Below are 23,509 nucleotides of genomic sequence, written 5' to 3'. Positions count from 1 at the left end.
CACTAGTCACATACTAGACACGTGCCACATAAACGCTAGTCACATACTAGACACGTGCCACATAAACGCTAGTCACATACTAGACACGTGCCACATAAACGCTAGCCACATACTAGACACGTGCCACATAAACGCTAGCCACATAAACGCTAGTCACATACTAGACACGTGCCACATAAACACTAGTCACATACTAGACACGTGCCACATAAACACTAGTCACATACTAGACACGTGCCACATAAACACTAGTCACATACTAGACACGTGCCACATAAACACTAGTCACATACTAGACACGTGCCACATAAACGCTAGTCACATACTAGACACGTGCCACATAAACGCTAGTCACATACTAGACACGTGCCACATAAACGCTAGCCACATACTAGACACGTGCCACATAAACGCTAGCCACATACTAGACACGTGCCACATAAACGCTAGTCACATACTAGACACGTGCCACATAAACGCTAGTCACATACTAGACACGTGCCACATAAACGCTAGTCACATACTAGACACGTGCCACATAAACGCTAGTCACATACTAGACACGTGCCACATAAACGCTAGTCACATACTAGACACGTGCCACATAAACGCTAGTCACATACTAGACACGTGCCACATAAACGCTAGTCACATACTAGACACGTGCCACATAAACGCTAGTCACATACTAGACACGTGCCACATAAACGCTAGTCACATACTAGACACACGCCACATAAACGCTAGTCACATACTAGACACACGCCACATAAACGCTAGTCACATACTAGACACACGCCACATAAACGCTAGTCACAAACTAGACACATGCCACATAAACGCTAGTCACATACTAGACACGTGCCACATAAACGCTAGTCACATACTAGACACGTGCCACATAAACGCTAGTCACATACTAGACACATGGCACATAAACACTAGTCACATACTAGACACGTGCCACATAAACGCTAGTCACATACTAGACACGTGCCACATAAAAGCTAGTCACATACTAGACACATGCCACATAAACACATGCCACATAAACGCTAGTCACATGCTAGACACATGCCACATAAACGCTAGTCACATGCTAGACACATGCCACATAAACGCTAGTCACATACTAGACACATGCCACATAAACGCTAGTCACATACTAGACACATGCCACATAAACGCTAGTCACATACTAGACACATGGCACATAAACGCTAGTCACATACTAGACACATGCCACATAAACACATGCCACATAAACGCTAGTCACATGCTAGACACGTGCCACATAAACGCTAGCCACATGCTAGACACGTGCCACATAAACGCTAGTCACATACTAGACACATGCCACATAAACGCTAGTCACATACTAGACACGTGCCACATAAACGCTAGCCACATACTAGACACGTGCCACATAAACGCTAGTCACATACTTGACACGTGCCACATAAACGCTAGTCACATACTAGACACGTGGCACATAAACGCTAGCCACATACTAGACACATGGCACATAAACACCAGTCACATACTAGACACATGCCACATAAACGCTAGTCACATACTAGACACATGCCACATAAACGCTAGCCACATGCTAGACACATGCCACATAAACGCTAGTCACATGCTAGACACATGCCACATAAACGCTAGTCACATACTAGACACATGCCACATAAACGCTAGTCACATACTAGACACATGCCACATAAACGCTAGTCACATACTAGACACATGGCACATAAACACCAGTCACATACTAGACACATTCCACATAAACGCTAGTCACATACTAGACACATGCAACATAAACGCTAGTCACATACTAGACACATGCCACATAAACGCTAGCCACATAAACGCTAGTCACATACTAGACACGTGCCACATAAACACTAGTCACATACTAGACACGTGCCACATAAACACTAGTCACATACTAGACACGTGCCACATAAACGCTAGTCACATACTAGACACGTGCCACATAAACGCTAGCCACATACTAGACACGTGCCACATAAACGCTAGCCACATACTAGACACGTGCCACATAAACGCTAGTCACATACTAGACACGTGCCACATAAACGCTAGTCACATACTAGACACGTGCCACATAAACGCTAGTCACATACTAGACACGTGCCACATAAACGCTAGTCACATACTAGACACATTCCACATAAACGCTAGTCACATACTAGACACGTGCCACATAAACGCTAGCCACATACTAGACACGTGCCACATAAACACCAGTCACATACTAGACACATGCCACATAAACACTAGTCACATACTAGACACGTGCCACATAAACGCTAGTCACATACTAGACACGTGCCACATAAACGCTAGTCACATACTAGACACGTGCCACATAAACGCTAGTCACATACTAGACACGTGCCACATAAACGCTAGCCACATACTAGACACGTGCCACATAAACGCTAGTCACATACTAGACACGTGCCACATAAACGCTAGCCACATACTAGACACGTGCCACATAAACGCTAGTCACATACTAGACACGTGCCACATAAACACTAGTCACATACTAGACACATGGCACATAAACGCTAGTCACATACTAGACACGTGCCACATAAACGCTAGTCACATACTAGACACGTGCCACATAAACGCTAGTCACATACTAGACACGTGCCACATAAACGCTAGCCACATACTAGACACATGGCACATAAACACCAGTCACATACTAGACACATGCCACATAAACGCTAGCCACATGCTAGACACGTGCCACATAAACGCTAGTCACATGCTAGACACGTGCCACATAAACGCTAGTCACATGCTAGACACATGCCACATAAACGCTAGTCACATGCTAGACACATGCCACATAAACGCTAGTCACATGCTAGACACATGCCACATAAACGCTAGTCACATACTAGACACATGCCACATAAACGCTAGTCACATACTAGACACGTGCCACATAAACGCTAGTCACATACTAGACACGTGCCACATAAACGCTAGTCACATACTAGACACATGCCACATAAACACCAGTCACATACTAGACACATGGCACATAAACGCTAGTAACATACTAGACACATGCCACATAAACGCTAGTCACATACTAGACACGTGCCACATAAACACTAGTCACATACTAGACACATGCCACATAAACGCTAGTCACATACTAGACACGTGCCACATAAACGCTAGTCACATACTAGACACATGCCACATAAACGCTAGTCACATACTAGACACATGCCACATAAACGCTAGCCACATACTAGACACATGGCACATAAACGCTAGTCACATACTAGACACGTGCCACATAAACACTAGCCACATACTAGACACGTGCCACATAAACGCTAGTCACATACTAGACACGTGCCACATAAACACTAGTCACATACTAGACACATGCCACATAAACGCTAGTCACATACTAGACACGTGCCACATAAACGCTAGTCACATACTAGACACATGGCACATAAACGCTAGTAACATACTAGACACGTGCCACATAAACGCTAGCCACATGCTAGACACATGCCACATAAACACCAGTCACATACTAGACACATGGCACATAAACGCTAGTCACATACTAGACACGTGCCACATAAACGCTAGTCACATACTAGACACATGGCACATAAACGCTAGTAACATACTAGACACGTGCCACATAAACGCTAGCCACATGCTAGACACATGCCACATAAACGCTAGTCACATACTAGACACATGGCACATAAACGCTAGTCACATACTAGACACGTGCCACATAAACGCTAGTCACATACTAGACACATGCCACATAAACGCTAGTCACATACTAGACACGTGGCACATAAACGCTAGTCACATACTAGACACATGGCACATAAACGCTAGTCACATACTAGACACATGGCACATAAACGCTAGCCACATACTAGACACATGGCACATAAACGCTAGTCACATACTAGACACGTGCCACATAAACACTAGCCACATACTAGACACGTGCCACATAAACGCTAGTCACATACTAGACACGTGCCACATAAACACTAGTCACATACTAGACACATGCCACATAAACGCTAGTCACATACTAGACACGTGCCACATAAACGCTAGCCACATGCTAGACACATGCCACATAAACGCTAGTCACATACTAGACACGTGCCACATAAACGCTAGTCACATACTAGACACATGCCACATAAACACCAGTCACATACTAGACACATGGCACATAAACGCTAGTAACATACTAGACACATGCCACATAAACGCTAGTCACATACTAGACACGTGCCACATAAACACTAGCCACATACTAGACACGTGCCACATAAACGCTAGTCACATACTAGACACGTGCCACATAAACACTAGTCACATACTAGACACATGCCACATAAACGCTAGTCACATACTAGACACGTGCCACATAAACGCTAGTCACATACTAGACACATGGCACATAAATGCTAGTCACATACTAGACACGTGCCACATAAACGCTAGTCACATACTAGACACATGGCACATAAACGCTAGTAACATACTAGACACGTGCCACATAAACGCTAGCCACATGCTAGACACATGCCACATAAACGCTAGTCACATACTAGACACATGGCACATAAACGCTAGTCACATACTAGACACGTGCCACATAAACGCTAGTCACATACTAGACACATGCCACATAAACGCTAGTCACATACTAGACACGTGCCACATAAACGCTAGTCACATACTAGACACATGGCACATAAACGCTAGTAACATACTAGACACGTGCCACATAAACGCTAGCCACATGCTAGACACATGCCACATAAACACCAGTCACATACTAGACACATGGCACATAAACGCTAGTCACATACTAGACACGTGCCACATAAACGCTAGTCACATACTAGACATGTGCCACATAAACGCTAGTCACATACTAGACACATGGCACATAAACGCTAGTCACATACTAGACACATGGCACATAAACGCTAGTCACATACTAGACACATGGCACATAAACGCTAGTCACATACTAGACACGTGCCACATAAACACTAGCCACATACTAGACACGTGCCACATAAACGCTAGTCACATACTAGACACGTGCCACATAAACGCTAGTAACATACTAGACACATGCCACATAAACGCTAGTCACATACTAGACACATGCCACATAAACGCTAGTAACATACTAGACACATGCCACATAAACGCTAGTCACATACTAGACACATGCCACATAAACACTAGCCACATACTAGACACGTGCCACATAAACGCTAGTCACATACTAGACACGTGCCACATAAACACTAGTCACATACTAGACACATGCCACATAAACGCTAGTCACATACTAGACACGTGCCACATAAACGCTAGTCACATACTAGACACATGGCACATAAACGCTAGTAACATACTAGACACGTGCCACATAAACGCTAGCCACATGCTAGACACATGCCACATAAACACCAGTCACATACTAGACACATGGCACATAAACGCTAGTCACATACTAGACACGTGCCACATAAACGCTAGTCACATACTAGACACATGGCACATAAACGCTAGTAACATACTAGACACGTGCCACATAAACGCTAGCCACATGCTAGACACATGCCACATAAACGCTAGTCACATACTAGACACATGGCACATAAACGCTAGTCACATACTAGACACGTGCCACATAAACGCTAGTCACATACTAGACACATGCCACATAAACGCTAGTCACATACTAGACACGTGCCACATAAACGCTAGTCACATACTAGACACATGGCACATAAACGCTAGTAACATACTAGACACGTGCCACATAAACGCTAGCCACATGCTAGACACATGCCACATAAACACCAGTCACATACTAGACACATGGCACATAAACGCTAGTCACATACTAGACACGTGCCACATAAACGCTAGCCACATGCTAGACACATGCCACATAAACACCAGTCACATACTAGACACATGGCACATAAACGCTAGTCACATACTAGACACGTGCCACATAAACGCTAGTCACATACTAGACATGTGCCACATAAACGCTAGCCACATGCTAGACACATGCCACATAAACACCAGTCACATACTAGACACATGGCACATAAACGCTAGTCACATACTAGACACATGGCACATAAACGCTAGTCACATACTAGACACATGGCACATAAACGCTAGTCACATACTAGACACATGGCACATAAACGCTAGTCACATACTAGACACGTGCCACATAAACACTAGCCACATACTAGACACGTGCCACATAAACGCTAGTAACATACTAGACACATGCCACATAAACGCTAGTCACATACTAGACACATGGCACATAAACGCTAGTAACATACTAGACACATGCCACATAAACGCTAGTCACATACTAGACACGTGCCACATAAACGCTAGTAACATACTAGACACATGCCACATAAACGCTAGTCACATACTAGACACGTGCCACATAAACGCTAGTAACATACTAGACACATGCCACATAAACGCTAGTCACATACTAGACACATGGCACATAAACGCTAGTAACATACTAGACACGTGCCACATAAACGCTAGACCTCAGAATAGCAGAGCATGCAAGACGACCCAGGAATCTTACAGAACTGGAAGAATTCTACAAGGAAGAATGGATGAGAATCCCTCAAACAAGAACTGAAAGACTCTTGTCTGGCTATAAAAAGCTTTTACAAGCTGTGATACCTGCAATAGGGGGCGCTACTAGGTACTAACCATGCGGGGCGCCCAAACTTTTGCATTGGTCCAGTTTCAATTTTGTAATTTTTAAAATGTAAAAGATGAAAATCTATATTTTTTTTGCCTCAAATACAAAGGGAATGTGTCATCTTTACCTTTAGTAAATCAAATTGGGGTTCAATGCCGATAAATGTAAGGTCATGCACATGGGAAAGAAAAACAGCAGTCACCCATACATATTAAATGGGAAACCGTTGGGGAAATCTGACATGGAGAAGGACCTGGGCGTCTTGGTTAGTAGCAAATTAAATTGGAGTGCCCAGTGTCAGGCAGCAGCTGCGAAGGCAAATAGAGTCATGGCATGCATCAGAAGAGGAATAGGGGCATATGATGAGAACATTGTTCTTCCTCTGTATAAAGCGCTGGTAAGGCCGCACTTAGAATATTGTGCACAGTTCTGGGCTCCGGTGCTCAGAAAAGACATATTGGAGCTAGAGAGGGTACAAAGGAGGGCGACTAAGGTAATAAAGGGAATGGAGGGACTAGAATACCCAGAGAGGTTGTCAAAATTAGGCCTATTTACGTTGGAAAAGAGAAGGCTTAGGGGAGACCTCATAAACATGTATAAATACATCAGGGGGCAGTACAGAGATCTCTCCCATGACCTGTTTATACCAAGGATGGTGACTAAGACGAGGGGGCACACTATGCGTCTGGAGGAAAGGAGGTTCCTGCACCAGCATAGAAGGGGATTCTTTACGGTCAGAGCCGTGAGACTCTGGAACTCTCTGGGAGAGGAAGTGGTGATGTCCAACTCACTTAAAGAGTTCAAGAGAGGCCTGGACGCCTTTCTTGAGAACAATAAAATTACAATTTATGCTTAGTTAATTAATCCAGGGATTTAATCTGACGGCCAGATTGGTGTCGGGAAGTGAATTTTTCCTCAATGATGTAAATTGGCCTATACCGCATGGTTTTTTGTTGCCTTCCCCTGGATCAACGCTGCGGAATAGCTGCAGTGCACAAGAAATAGGCTGAACTGGATGGACGCTTGTTTTTTTTCGGCCTTATAAACTATGTAACTATGTAAATTGTAAAACTGGAGAGACAAAAAGTGCAAATAGGGTCTTATCTGATAATGAAGGGATGTAAAATATTATAGGAATGCTCACCTACTATAGAAGCATGTAAGGGCATATGCCACATACAAGCCAATCATACATTAGACAGATGCCACATTTTAAGTACCACTGCTCCTGGTACAGATCCCTGCAGCCCCCACTGCTCCCAGTACAGATCCCTGCGGCCCCCACTGCTCCCAGTACAGATCCCGGTGGCCCCCACTGCTCCCAGTACAGATCCCTGCGGTCACCAATGCTCCCAGTACAGATCCCTGCGGTCCCCACTGCTCCCAGTACAGATCCCTGCGGTCCTCACTGCTCCCAGTACAGATCCCTGCGGTCCCCACTGCTCCCAGTACAGATCCCTGCGGTCCCCACTGCTCCCAGTACAGATCCCGGTGGCCCCCACTGCTCCCAGTACAGATCCCTGCGGTCCCCACTGCTCCCAGTACAGATCCCTGCGGTCCCCACTGCTCCCAGTACAGATCCCTGCTGTCCCCACTGCTCCCAGTACAGATCCCTGCGGCCCCCACTGCTCCCAGTACAGATCCCTGCGGTCCCCACTGCTCCCAGTACAGATCCCTGCGGTCCCCACTGCTCCCAGTACAGATCCCTGCGGTCCCCACTGCTCCCAGTACAGATCCCTGCGGTCCCCACTGCTCCCAGTACAGATCCCTGCGGTCCCCACTGCTCCCAGTACAGATCCCTGCGGTCCCCACTGCTCCCAGTACAGATCCCTGCGGTCCCCACTGCTCCCAGTACAGATCCCTGCGGTCCCCACTGCTCCCAGTACAGATCCCTGCGGTCCCCCCTGCTCCCAGTACAGATCCCTGCGGCCCCCACTGCTCCCAGTACAGATCCCTGCGGTCCCCACTGCTCCCAGTACAGATCCCTGCGGTCCCCACTGCTCCCAGTACAGATCCCTGCGGTCCCCACTGCTCCCAGTACAGATCCCTGCAGCCCCCACTGCTCCCAGTACAGATCCCTGCGGTCCCCACTGCAGCCAGTACAGATCCCTGCGGTCCCCACTGCTCCCAGTACAGATCCCTGCGGTCCTCACTGCTCCCAGTACAGATCCCTGCGGTCCTCACTGCTCCCAGTACAGATCCCTGCAGTCCCCACTGCTCCTAGCACATATCCCTGCGGCCCCCACTGCTCCCAGTACAGATCCCTGCGGCCCCCACTGCTCCCAGTACAGATCCCTGCAGTCCCCACTGCTCCTAGCACATATCCCTGCGGTCCCCACTGCTCCCAGTACAGATCCCTGCGGTCCCCACTGCAGCCAGTACAGATCCCTGCGGTCCCCACTGCTCCTAGCACATATCCCTGCAGCCCCCACTGCTCCCAGTACAGATCCCTGCGGTCCCCACTGCAGCCAGTACAGATCCCTGCGGTCCCCACTGCTCCCAGTACAGATCCCTGCGGTCCTCACTGCTCCCAGTACAGATCCCTGCGGTCCTCACTGCAGCCAGTACAGATCCCTGCAGTCCCCACTGCTCCTAGCACATATCCCTGCAGCCCCCACTGCTCCCAGTACAGATCCCTGCGGTCCCCACTGCAGCCAGTACAGATCCCTGCGGTCCCCACTGCTCCCAGTACAGATCCCTGCGGTCCTCACTGCTCCCAGTACAGATCCCTGCGGTCCTCACTGCTCCCAGTACAGATCCCTGCAGTCCCCACTGCTCCTAGCACATATCCCTGCGGCCCCCACTGCTCCCAGTACAGATCCCTGCGGTCCTCACTGCTCCCAGTACAGATCCCTGCGGTCCTCACTGCTCCCAGTACAGATCCCTGCAGTCCCCACTGCTCCTAGCACATATCCCTGCGGCCCCCACTGCTCCCAGTACAGATCCCTGCGGCCCCCACTGCTCCCAGTACAGATCCCTGCAGTCCCCACTGCTCCTAGCACATATCCCTGCGGTCCCCACTGCTCCCAGTACAGATCCCTGCAGTCCCCACTGCTCCTAGCACATATCCCTGTGGCCCCCACAGCTCCCAGTACAGATCCCTGCGGCCAGGGCCGGCTCCAGGTTTTTCTGGGCCCCGGGCGAAAGAGTCTCAGTGGGCCCTTTTAACATATACACGATTCATGATGCACAGATACGGCAGAGAAATATATATATATATATTATATATATATATATATATATATATATGTATATATATATATATATATATATATATATATAGTACACAGGGCCCAGCCTGCCACCTCATCCTTCACATATGCAGACATGCGCACGCACACACGGTACGCAGACGCGCACGCACACACGGTACGCAGACGCGCACGCAGACTGGTACGCAGACACGCTACGCAGACACGCGCACACACGCTACGCAGACACGCGCACACACGCTACGCAGACACGCGCACACACGGTACGCAGACACGCGCACACACGGTATGCAGACATGCACACACGGTACGCAGACATGCACATATTTTTACACAAATTCTTAAAGACATATATAAAACAGACAAATATATATACACAGTCATACACACTGACATTCACATACATGCACTCACACAGACCCATTACAAGTATTTTTAATATGGGGATTGGGGAAGCCTCACTCACCTGTCCCCGGTCCAGTGTCCTGTCCAGCAGCTTCTCAGGTATGGGGCAGTGCAGGGCCCCCGGCGTGTCACAGACTTCATGGCCCTGGACCATCAGAGGGGCCCACTTGCGGTCGGGTCCGGGCCGCTCCCCCCCCATCTGTGCAGGACCTCCGCTCCGACGGTGTTTGATGGCACTCCCCCAGACATGGCTGCGCGCTGTGCGACTGTGTCTGCTAGTAATGACGCGGCAGGGGCGACACACAAGCAAAATGAAAGGTGCAGTGCCTTCGACCCTGCCGCGTCATTACTAGCAGACACAGCCTGACAGCGCGCGGCCATTTCTGGGACTGGGGGAGTGCCGGCAATCAAGCAGCGCCTGCGTCACTGAACAGGTGCCGAAGATGCGGCCATGGCCCCGACAGTGAGTGGGCGGGCGGGTGTGTGGGCCCGGCCCCGACAGTGAGTGGGCGGGCGGGTGTGTGGGCCCGGCCCCGACAGTGAGTGGGCGGGTGGGTGTGTGGGCCCGGCCCCGACAGTGAGTGGGCGGGTGGGTGTGTGGGCCCGGCCCCGACAGTGAGTGGGCGGGCGGGTGTGTGGGCCCGGCCCCGACAGTGAGTGGGCGGGTGGGTGTGTGAGCCCGGCCCCGACAGTGAGTGGCACGGGTGGGTGTGTGGGCCCTGCCCCGACAGTGAGTGGGCGGGCGGGTGTGTGGGCTCGGCCCCGACAGTGAGTGGGCGGGTGGGTCCGGCCCTGACAGTGAGTGGGCCGGTGGGTGTGTGAGCCCGGCCCCGACAGTGAGTGGCACGGGTGGGTGTGTGGGCCCGGCCCCGACAGTGAGTGGGCGGGCGGGTGTGTGGGCCCGGCCCCGACAGTGAGTGGGCGGGTGGGTGTGTGGGCCCGGCCCCAACAGTGAGTGGGCGGGTGGGTGTGTGAGCCCGGCCCCGACAGTGAGTGGCACGGGTGGGTGTGTGGGCCCGGCCCCGACAGTGAGTGAGTGGGCGGGCGGGTGTGTGGGCCCGGCCCCGACAGTGAGTGGGCGGGTGGGTGTGTGAGCCCGGCCCCGACAGTGAGTGGCACGGGTGGGTGTGTGGGCCCGCCCCGACAGTGAGTGAGTGGGCGGGGGGGTGTGTGGGCCGGGCCCCGACAGTGAGTGGGCGGCTGGGCCCCTCTGATTTTCCATGGCCCCGGCACTTGCCCGGGTACGCCGGGTGCTGACGCCGGCCCTGCCTGCGGCACTCCACTGCTGACTGTATCCCGTTTAGAGAATGAACCATTTATGACGACCCTTTGTTTCCTATCATTTAGCCAGTTCCTTACCCATCTGTATATAGTTCCCCCCAGTCTCGGCTTCTGAAGCTTCAGTATAAGGCTGTTATATGGTACAGGATCAAATGCCTTTATAAAGTCCAGATAAATCACATCAGCCGCATTACCAACATCCAGATTCGCACTTACCTCCTCAGTGAACACCAACATGTTGGTCAGACACGACCTATTCTTCATGAATCCATGCTGATGATCAGTTATTATACTGACTGGTTTATTTAGACTGGGAGAAATACACCATCACATACCTTCCTGCTGGTCCTGGTACATTTGGTATACACTACACTCATTTACTGAAAGTCGGGAATGGATCTGTAAGTGAAGCTCACTCGGTGGATAATATGGGTAAACATGTCAAACTTATACTTGTAGATAAGTGCATCTTGTGAACAAAATCTTTGTGGCGTTGACTAATGTGAGGAGGGAGTCTTAGGGCAAGTTCATACAAAGTTTTTATTTTTTTTTACAAGGATTTTGAAGTGTATTTGTCCCAGAACTCAAATCAAAGAGTATGTAAAGCATTTTTTATATGGATCTTAAAGCAAATCTGCTTTAAAATTCACATAAATAAACTGTGTGTGAACATACCTAGGCAGATCTAACAACACCCTGACTCCCCTATCGTCCCTAAATAGGTTCCGAACCTATCACCGAGCAGGATACCTTAGCCTTGGCTGTCCCTAGAGCTAGGCCCAAGGAAGGGCGGGGGAGAGGTGAGCACTAGTCAGGCCCCACTGCAACTAAAGGCAAACAAGGGAAACAAACAAGGGAATACACTTAGCTTTGAGAAGACACCAGAGAGACAACGACTACAATCCACAAAGAAACTCCAAGAAGTATCTAGCCGACTGCTAGAACTCCAGACCTGAACAGAGGAATTTACTCTATCACCAGTGATTCTCTGGAGAAATTGAGGATATTTAAACATCCTGCAAGGGTCTGTTAATTAGCAGGAGAAGGTGGAGATCACCACTGTGTCCTAGAGAGGGAGGGATGATGAAAGGATCAAGAAGGTGTCTACAAGGCCAAGCACAGCGACCTTCTACAGCCGGATCCAGAATGACTCTCTGTCAAACCTGACACACCCATGACAAGTAATGTTCGAACCGTAGATTTTTCAGATGGAACTGTAGGTCAAATCTAGAAGAAGAAAACAAGGTCAAAGCCCGGCTCGAGTTCAAATCCAGATAGGAACACAGAAGGGGCAACAAATCTAGATGGCAAAGCTATCTGGGTCAAATCCAAGGTATAGTTGAACATGGCAGAAGACTGGAGGCAGTGCCTGTTTTAAGAGTAACTAAACTTATTTTAATTTATCGATTAACCTTTGTAAAACTATTAATTTTTGTAATATACTTCATCACCTTATTTTACCTTTTATCTTTAATATTATGCTGATTTATCTGCCTAGTCCATGCTATCAACGTAGCTGATTTGCAGGTCTAACAAAAACCACTCCTGTGTGAGCTTCTCTGCTCCCCTCTTCATTGCTCTGAGACTATTTGCTATTTTATTCAGCAGAACAATGTGTTGAAGGGGAGTATCAGAGGCCATTTCAGCAGGTCGACTACTCGGATAAGTGGGTTTTATACAGGGTTTTGGCTGGATGTATCATATATGTTCTTTTGTCTGTGCAGATTCAACAAAACAGAAACCAAATCTGGTTCCAGATATTGGCCTTCTTTTGTAACTTGGTGATACATCGCGAGAGGAACAGAGGTGACTTCCGGAGGTGAATACCATCCATGGGTCATGATCTACTCTGCTTATCGCATCACTGGACGATTCTGTGTTGGTTTCAGAAGAGGATGTTCCAGCATCATCATCATCATCATCATCAGGGATTTCTGGTCAAACACTGTTGGGACGATAACTTGGGTTGTTGATATCTGTGGACTTAACCAGAATTAATCTGCACTATGGGAAAGAGAACTGAGCTTACACGTTTTCTTTCTGCAGATGAGCCTTTAATGGTTTTACACAACCAAACCGAAATCTACACAGCAGGTACAGGGGAGAAAGAAGGGGACATATGTCAGGATCTACCTCCAAATTTCTTTATCTAAAACCAGAATTTGAAGTAAAACATCAAATGTTCCCAACATTGGACCTGGTGGAGCCTAAATACGACGTCCGTTATCAAATATCTGATGAATTTATGGATAAATGAGAACAGATAAAGAAGTGTATATATCATTGTCTTTATACCTTCTATCTCTTCTATATCGCATTGTGATATTCAGGAAAAGTTATTTATTCCAAGCCGAGAGAATTACACGCCAACCCACTACAAAAATAGGTTTGTGTAATCCTTTATTCCTCTGGGCACATGGGCCCAGAGAGTCATACCACCTTTGGAAAAGCAAGGCATGAATTAGTCACAGTAGTGGTCCCTATTTTGGTTTGGCACAATTTTTCGGCAGCAAATTTTAAAATTTTTTAAGAATTTTAGCTACTTGTCTAGAGCAGTAATCCAAGCGGATTTTACCTACTCGAATGTGCAGATAAAATCCGTAGAAATTGCATTACATGTATCCTATCATTAGGGGATGTCAATAATCAGTTGGCTTAGATCTATGCTGCAGATAATGTTTTAATTGATGTTACCAGCATATTTTTTTTGAGAAATTGTAAAAGGACAAGTCCACTTTTAAAAGTTTTTTTTTCATACTACAGGTGCTTCTCACAAAATTAGAATATCATCAAAAAGTTAATTTATTTAATTTCTTCAATACAAAAAGTGAAACTGTGCATTTACTGAGCATACATTTCAGTAGGACAACATTTCAGATTTTAAAATTATTTTTCAAGCTGTTGTTATAAAGTATTCTAATTTACTGAGATAATGACTGTTGTGTTTTCATTGGCTGTAAGCCATAATCATCCACATTAACAGAAATAAACACTTGAAATAGATCACTCTGTGTGTAATGACTCTATATAATATATGAGTTTCACTTTTTGTATTGAAGAACTGAAATAAATTAACTTTTTGATGATATTCTAATTTAGTAAGAAGCACCTGTATTTCTTAATTTGAGTAATGGGTCTGAGGAGGAAGGTAACTGAATAAGCTTTGTTTTACTATTTTAAATAAACTGCAGAATATACAATGGTATTTCAAGACAAAGGAATTGACAAACTCTTTATTCAACTGAGGCCCGACGGCTGATCTTCACAGGACGGCGATCAGCTGTGATAGACAGAAGGTGTAGGATTACATGCAGCATACAGAAGGTGTAGGATTACATGCAGCATACAGAAGGTGTAATATTACATGCAGCATACAGAAGGTGTAGGATTACATGCAGCATACAGAAGGTGTAATATTACATGCAGCATACAGAAGGTGTAGGATTACATGCAGCATACAGAAGGTGTAGGATTACATGCAGCATACAGAAGGTGTAATATTACATGCAGCATACAGAAGGTGTAGGATTACATGCAGCATACAGAAGGTGTAGGATTACATGCAGCATACAGAAGGTGTAGGATTACATGCAGCATACAGAAGGTGTAATATTACATGCAGCATACAGAAGGTGTAGGATTACATGCAGCATACAGAAGGTGTAATATTACATGCAGCATACAGAAGGTGTAGGATTACATGCAGCATACAGAAGGTGTAATATTACATGCAGCATACAGAAGGTGTAGGATTACATGCAGCATACAGAAGGTGTAATATTACATGCAGCATACAGAAGGTGTAGGATTACATGCAGCATACAGAAGGTGTAATATTACATGCAGCATACAGAAGGTGTAGGATTACATGCAGCATACAGAAGGTGTAATATTACATGCAGCATACAGAAGGTGTAGGATTACATGCAGCATACAGAAGGTGTAATATTACATGCAGCATACAGAAGGTGTAGGATTACATGCAGCATACAGAAGGTGTAGGATTACATGCAGCATACAGAAGGTGTAATATTACATGCAGCATACAGAAGGTGTAATATTACATGCAGCATACAGAAGGTGTAGGATTACATGCAGCATACAGAAGGTGTAGGATTACATGCAGCATACAGAAGGTGTAGGATTACATGCAGCATACAGAAGGTGTAGGATTACATGCAGCATACAGAAGGTGTAGGATTACATGCAGCATACAGAAGGTGTAATATTACATGCAGCATACAGAAGGTGTAGGATTACATGCAGCATACAGAAGGTGTAGGATTACATGCAGCATACAGAAGGTGTAGGATTACATGCAGCATACAGAAGGTGTAATATTACATGCAGCATACAGAAGGTGTAATATTACATGCAGCATACAGAAGGTGTAATATTACATGCAGCATACAGAAGGTGTAATATTACATGCAGCATACAGAAGGTGTAGGATTACATGCAGCATACAGAAGGTGTAATATTACATGCAGCATACAGAAGGTGTAGGATTACATGCAGCATACAGAAGGTGTAATATTACATGCAGCATACAGAAGGTGTAATATTACATGCAGCATACAGAAGGTGTAGGATTACATGCAGCATACAGAAGGTGTAGGATTACATGCAGCATACAGAAGGTGTAGGATTACATGCAGCATACAGAAGGTGTAGGATTACATGCAGCATACAGAAGGTGTAATATTACATGCAGCATACAGAAGGTGTAATATTACATGCAGCATACAGAAGGTGTAGGATTACATGCAGCATACAGAAGGTGTAGGATTACATGCAGCATACAGAAGGTGTAGGATTACATGCAGCATACAGAAGGTGTAATATTACATGCAGCATACAGAAGGTGTAATATTACATGCAGCATACAGAAGGTGTAATATTACATGCAGCATACAGAAGGTGTAATATTACATGCAGCATACAGAAGGTGTAGGATTACATGCAGCATACAGAAGGTGTAGGATTACATGCAGCATACAGAAGGTGTAATATTACATGCAGCATACAGAAGGTGTAATATTACATGCAGCATACAGAAGGTGTAGGATTACATGCAGCATACAGAAGGTGTAGGATTACATGCAGCATACAGAAGGTGTAATATTACATGCAGCATACAGAAGGTGTAATATTACATGCAGCATACAGAAGGTGTAGGATTACATGCAGCATACAGAAGGTGTAATATTACATGCAGCATACAGAAGGTGTAATATTACATGCAGCATACAGAAGGTGTAGGATTACATGCAGCATACAGAAGGTGTAATATTACATGCAGCATACAGAAGGTGTAGGATTACATGCAGCATACAGAAGGTGTAGGATTACATGCAGCATACAGAAGGTGTAGGATTACATGCAGCATACAGAAGGTGTAGGATTACATGCAGCATACAGAAGGTGTAGGATTACATGCAGCATACAGAAGGTGTAGGATTACATGCAGCATACAGAAGGTGTAATATTACATGCAGCATACAGAAGGTGTAATATTACATGCAGCATACAGAAGGTGTAATATTACATGCAGCATACAGAAGGTGTAATATTACATGCAGCATACAAAAGGTGTAATATTACATGCAGCATACAGAAGGTGTAATATTACATGCAGCATACAGAAGGTGTAGGATTACATGCAGCATACAGAAGGTGTAGGATTACATGCAGCATACAGAAGGTGTAGGATTACATGCAGCATACAGAAGGTGTAATATTACATGCAGCATACAGAAGGTGTAGGATTACATGCAGCATACAGAAGGTGTAGGATTACATGCAGCATACAGAAGGTGTAATATTACATGCAGCATACAGAAGGTGTAGGATTACATGCAGCATACAGAAGGTGTAGGATTACATGCAGCATACAGAAGGTGTAATATTACATGCATCAGTGGTAGGATTACATGCAGCAGCATACAGAAGGTGTAGTATTGCATGGAACAGTTGTATTACATGCAGCATACAGAAGGTGTAGTATTACATGCAGCATAAAGAAGGTGTAGTATTACATGCAGCAGCTGTGGAATTACCAGTGGCAGTCAGTAGCTGTAGTATTACATGCAGCAGCTGTAGTATTATGTGCAGCAATATACAGAAGTTGTAGTATGTGCAGCAGCATACAGAAGGTGTAGTATTACATGAAGCAGCTGTATTATTATGTGCAGCATAAAGTAGATGCCGTATTACATGCTGCAGCAGTAGGAGGTATAGTATTGTCAGTAAGTCAAAGAGAATATGTCAGTAGGATCAACCCTCCTGAGCCGTCTATATGAGCATGGGATCTTATTCCAGAAAAATCCATGTTTTTCTTAATAACTAAATGAGCTGTTAAGATCTATGGGCCGGACATAGATCTCCCTGAGAATCTGCCTTCAGAGTTTCTTATTAATGAAAGGCGGCGTTACCTGTGTGATGGCCGCTCTCTGCTCTCCAGATCTCACTGCAGAGCTGTGTGTGATTATACCTGACACAGTACAGCATAATCTGCAGGTGTCCTTACAGCTTCCATCTCACAGGCTATCAGTGCTGCAATACAGCAGAACTGCGAGAGCTGCAGCAAATGTGTTTGTAATGAGACAAAGTTCAGCTCTGCTGTTCGGTGTTACTTGTCTCACACTGGTAACTCAACCTTTCATTTTCAATGATTCTCGAAGATATCAGATCTTAACAGCTCATTTACATATAAGAAAAAGATGGATTTCTCTGGAATAAGACATGTGATCGCAGATATGAAGGTATGATTTTATTCAGCTTACTATGACCTACATGCCCATATAGACGGCTCAGGAGGGGTGATCCTACTGAATGATTCCCTCTTGCTCCAATATTCAGCAGAATAAAGAAGGATAACCTTGATGCACACAGGAAGGTGTTCTCTCATACAGATGACAAAGCACAGCCTCTATGAGCACAACGCACAACATAATCATGACATGTGGGTCACCTGTATAAACCCACCTATCACAGGTTGTTTTTTCCATACTTGTACATTTACATGTGGCAATATCTTGCAGCAATTTTGTAAGAATTAAAAAGTAAACATTTGAAACAATTTTTCCATATGTGTGCCCTTTTAATTGCAAGCAGATCAGTGGTGATCCGGGGATTGAGACCCTCACTATCTCCTGAGCTGCGCATATTTCAGGGGATTTTGATTGATCAATGGAGGTCCCAGGATCCAGATGCCCACCGATCTGCATGCAATTAAAATGGCACAGATATATAAAAATAGCATGAACAATTTACTTACTTTTTAAAGCAAATAATAGACTAGTTGATAAAAGTGAATCTTTAGGTTCCCATTCATGAATTTGCAACAGTCAATCCATTATCCCATATGTGCTGTGTATTTGTAAGATATAAGACTTCTGCTGTTGATTGAAAGAACTATGAGATTATTGTCCTGCGTTACCCTGTCCATCATCATCATCATGTCTATGGTACTAAACTGATCAGGTACGATCAATCTAAGCCATCAAATAAAAATATATAGGATACCTTCTATTTTTCTAGTTTTTTTCCTGTTAAAGTAGGCACTAGTAGTATTTTGCTACGATCTACCTTTCTAAATTGTGGGGGGTCAAACTGATACTACAAAGCGCCAGTGGCACCAGTATGAAGTGTCAGTGGCGCTGGCAATTCATCATGTCACTGTCTGCTCTCCTCAGCCTTTTTCAAGCAGCATTGATGACCATGGACCGATCATAAGACAATCAGGGCAGTTTATAATAACAATCTTTTGCGAATATATATATATATATATGAAATGTGGTGCATGCACTTAGCAATATCTTGTAAATCTGTAGAGAAAAACAATAAGAGAAAAATGGCTTTTCATATGTGGATATTAATTACTTTTTTGTATGGTTTTAGTTACAAAATCAAGTTTAATCTTTGAATGATTTTATAGTCGGCATATGGAAAATCAAATATCTTTGCAAAGCTCTTCCCTTTGGCCAATAGAGGGGTTACCAAGCAGGGAGACTCCCACTCTATGACGTCCATCCACCCTCCTTGGGTAGATGGACAGAGATTGTCCCGACGTGTCAGCCCGTAATGAGATTTTGTTATTGTCACAGTAATAAGTGTGAAAACTAGAGTTGATCAAACTTTTTCACATGACCCTGGTCCGGTGGGCATGTTGTAACTCTGTGAAAGCCAAACCAGAGAACAGCAAACTTCCTACTATTTACAAAATTTTGGGTGCCATTTCTGATTAATGGGCCCCAATGATGTGATGACATAGTGGGACCTACTAATAAGAAGAGACACGAGGGATGCTGGAAAGTAGTAGGAAGTTCCCAGTGCTCTAGACCGGATTCCACCAATGTGGACCAGGGTCCTGTGAATCATTTTGCTCAACTCTAGTGAAAAATTGCATTTTTTTATCTATTTCTAATTTGTGAATAAGTGGCTTTTTGGTCACTTTCTAGCAGCTTCTTCGTTACATTTTCCTGCCTGTAGGCTCTCTGTAAATGTTCAGAAACCTGCTCAGTCACCAAAAAAGAGTAATCTAGTTTAACTGTACATAGAAAAGAAGGAAGTGCAGCTGAAGTATCTTGCCTGATGTTTAAGGGATGTTTGGTGAAAAGAAGTTATCACCTATCCAAAAGGTTGATCAGTGGGGTCTGGCCGCTGCAACCCGCACAGATTGGTAGAAAGGGGCTCTTTTATCCCCATTATAGAAGGGAGCGGTAGTGCTCCTGCTCAGCTGCTGCTCTATTCATTTCCTATAGGGCTGCGGAGCGCCGTGCTTGGCTTTTTCCACAGCCCTATAGGGAATGAATGGAGCGGCAATCGGGCATCAGACCTGTCACTCCATTCTATATCGAGGATTAAATTGCTGCTCCATCGTGGATAAAAGTCTCACAGAGTGAGGGACTTGTTGGTCAAGCTGAAGAAAGTGGCATTAGGTGGGGGAATAGAATCGAGAGGTCAGAGGGCTGGGAAGTGCTCCACTACATCCAGAGCACTTACAGCCTCATTTCTGTTTGGATTAAAACAGCGATTTCTCGGTAATAGACCAACGGATTAACTGTATAAAGCTATGGATTGTTTTATCATCTGAAGATCTACATTCACGGGGAGGGGGGATCTTGCTGACAGGTTACCTTTAAATGCCCTTTGCATAACCTTCCCATTGATTTCAATGGAAATACGAATCTATGGTACACATGGTACATTTTTTTCCACATGTTTTTTTTTTTCTTCGATGAAAAAGAAGAAACGTCAATTCTTGGGGTGTTTCTGCTGGTAAAAAAAAATGCTTTCAATTTGGTTACTGAATTAATTAAAGTAGAAAAAAAAAAACACTCCATACACAAAAAAAGTCTCAAAAACCATAGCACAAAATCCAACAACTAGCTTTAAAGCTTTTCTTGGTGTGGATTTTTAGCTCTAAAAAAAGTCTGCCCTAAATGTGAATAATTGTATGCCTAGGTATATAAAATGGCATAACACAAATGTAATGTACATAAAAGGGATCTGGGATGGATAGATGTATCCACAAACCTACACATGGCTTACTTTTTTGGAGCAGGTATAATAACTTACTATTCGGGTCTCTGCCACCCATACTGATTCTGATTTACATGGCGAGACCACCATTTATCATCGTATGCATGAAAGTTGTTTTTTTTCAAATCTTATTTCTCTATACTATCCTTAGTATTGACCATAAACGTGTGATTGGTGGGGGTCCGACCATTAGGACTCTTAAGGTTCTTGAAGGAACACTGCCCCCTTTCCTTTCATTGCAGTAGCTGATATCAATGTCTATGTGCAGTAGTGTCTGGTAATCCCAGTTCAATCCAAGGCCGGGTTCACATTACGTTTCGCCTACACATTTGTTCCTCCATCTGGGGTTCCATTTGGACCCTCCCGAAAAATAGGATTTGTATGTGTCCCCAATGGAGCCATAGACTTCAATTATCAAAAGATGTCCAACACATGCAAATTTGGACTCTGTGTGAGCACCACAGCCATTACTCACAAGGGTCATAACTCTGATAAGGTGTATTTTCACCTGGCAACCAAAATTAGCTATATTCCATAAGGGTGTGAGCAGCATATGGACTGTAGCATATGGACTCAGACTAATGCTCCATTATCTGCACCATGAAAAGATGCAGGCTGTGAAATAAAGCACTCTGCAGATTCCTGACGGGGTTGTGCTGAGCTAGAAAAATATAGCTAAAAACAGCTCCACTTTTGTCCCAAGGCTGTGTCTGGTATTACAGGTCAGCTCTATTTAAGTACATGGGGTTCAATTGTAATACCCCACAAAACCTGTGTGCAGGTGTGGCACTATTTTGAATTTTGGAATCCGGGACAACTCCTTTAATTATAGTGGAGGTTTCTTGGTGACTGAGAAAGTAATGTCTGTTATGCACAGCAATATTAAGCACCTATACGGGTTGGTAATATGGAAGTGGATGGGGTTATCTTGTTCTTTGACTGACCCTGCATCTGGGGCTTTTGGGTTTATCTGAATTTTTTTCTTAAGACTGATTTTTGCATGCAGTAAGGTAACAGCCATGTATAAATGTAATATTCATGAAACATTTCACCATAAATCTTGCCCCAAGGCAAAAACCTTGCACATACTGCTTAAAGGAGGTCCTGTCACCAGGTCAAAAGTGGCCAGTTTAGCTCTTATTTCATTCCTGCTCCTCACCTGAGTATGGCAGTTTTTGATTTTTTCTATTCCGCCATACGGTTACAGAGATATAGGCCTTTTCATTTAGTGCCAATTTTTCCTGGTTGTCGTGAAGGGGGCGTGGCTCACAGTTATGTCTGGGGGTGTATCTTTATGATGCTCTGTTCTACCCTGCAAACCACACCCCCTTGTAAAGTCCAGAAAAATTAGTGCTAAATTTAAAAGCCTCATATCTCTGGAACCGTACTGCGGATTTAAAAAAAACAAAAAGTGGATAATTCAGGGGAGCAGTGGGAATAAAATGAGAGCAAAAACTGGCCACTTTTGACTTGGCGATAGATTCTCCTTAAAGGAAATGTCTGTGCTTTAAAAGAAAAAAAAAAATCAGCATTTTTTTTTTTCAGAAACAGCACCACAATGTCCACAGCCTGTGTCTGATATTGCAGACCAATTTACTTGAATGTGACTGACCTGCAATACCGCACACTTCCCACAGACAGGAGTGGCGCTGTTAATGGAAAAAAAAAGAAACGTTTCTCAAATCTCAAACAACCTCTTAAATGATACGATTTCTGTCTTGTTCTAGGATGAGAATAAAATGAAGTAGTTAATCCTGTGTGACCTCAGGGCTTGCATTGTATATTTCTTTCTGTGTTTCATATGTATATTATTTTTCATTCACACTGTCCTATTTTTTATATTTGTAACTAATACAATTTTTAATAAAAAAATGGCAAATATTACATCTCTACTGTGTTATTTTTATTGCATTGAAAGACGGCCGTCAGTGAAACACAGTTTTCCGTCACATCACTCCCCCCCTCTAAAATGATTAGGTATATTACACTCACTGATCCAAACTGTACTCTCAGACGCCTCTGCAGCATTAGAGGAGCACAAGGGCACTGAAGCTGGCCGAACGGCGTGAGAGCAGTAAGCAAAAAACTACGCACACTAGTTGCAGCTGTCTAGGAAACCGGCCACCTGTGAAATGCTGCATAGGTGGCCGATAAGCTAGACAACATGCAAATAATTATTGAATTAAAAATCCCTCCGTTCGTTAGATTTTTAATAAGAGGTAGCTTTGCAAAG

General features: G+C 44.8%; 1 protein-coding gene across 3 annotated transcripts in view; it reads left to right on the top strand.

Moving 5' to 3' along the window:
• Window positions 1-14,376, top strand: part of BMF (Bcl2 modifying factor) — a 64,499-nt gene extending 50,123 nt beyond the window's left edge. For all 3 annotated transcript variants that reach the window (XM_073639183.1, XM_073639182.1, XM_073639184.1), the window contains exon 4: window positions 13,455-14,376. In XM_073639183.1, coding sequence (XP_073495284.1) covers window positions 13,455-13,553 — 99 coding nt within the window. In that variant the 3' untranslated portion in view covers window positions 13,554-14,376. The remainder of the gene's footprint in view (window positions 1-13,454) is intronic.
• The last annotated feature ends 9,133 nt before the right edge of the window (window positions 14,377-23,509 follow it).

Source organism: Phyllobates terribilis, unplaced genomic scaffold (genome assembly GCF_046119375.1).
Source record: "Phyllobates terribilis strain yellow unplaced genomic scaffold, ASM4611937v1 Scaffold_7__3_contigs__length_470593459, whole genome shotgun sequence".
NCBI lineage: Eukaryota > Metazoa > Chordata > Amphibia > Anura > Dendrobatidae > Phyllobates > Phyllobates terribilis.
Note: the sequence above shows the minus strand (reverse complement) of the source record. Positions and strands in the feature narration are given on the sequence as shown.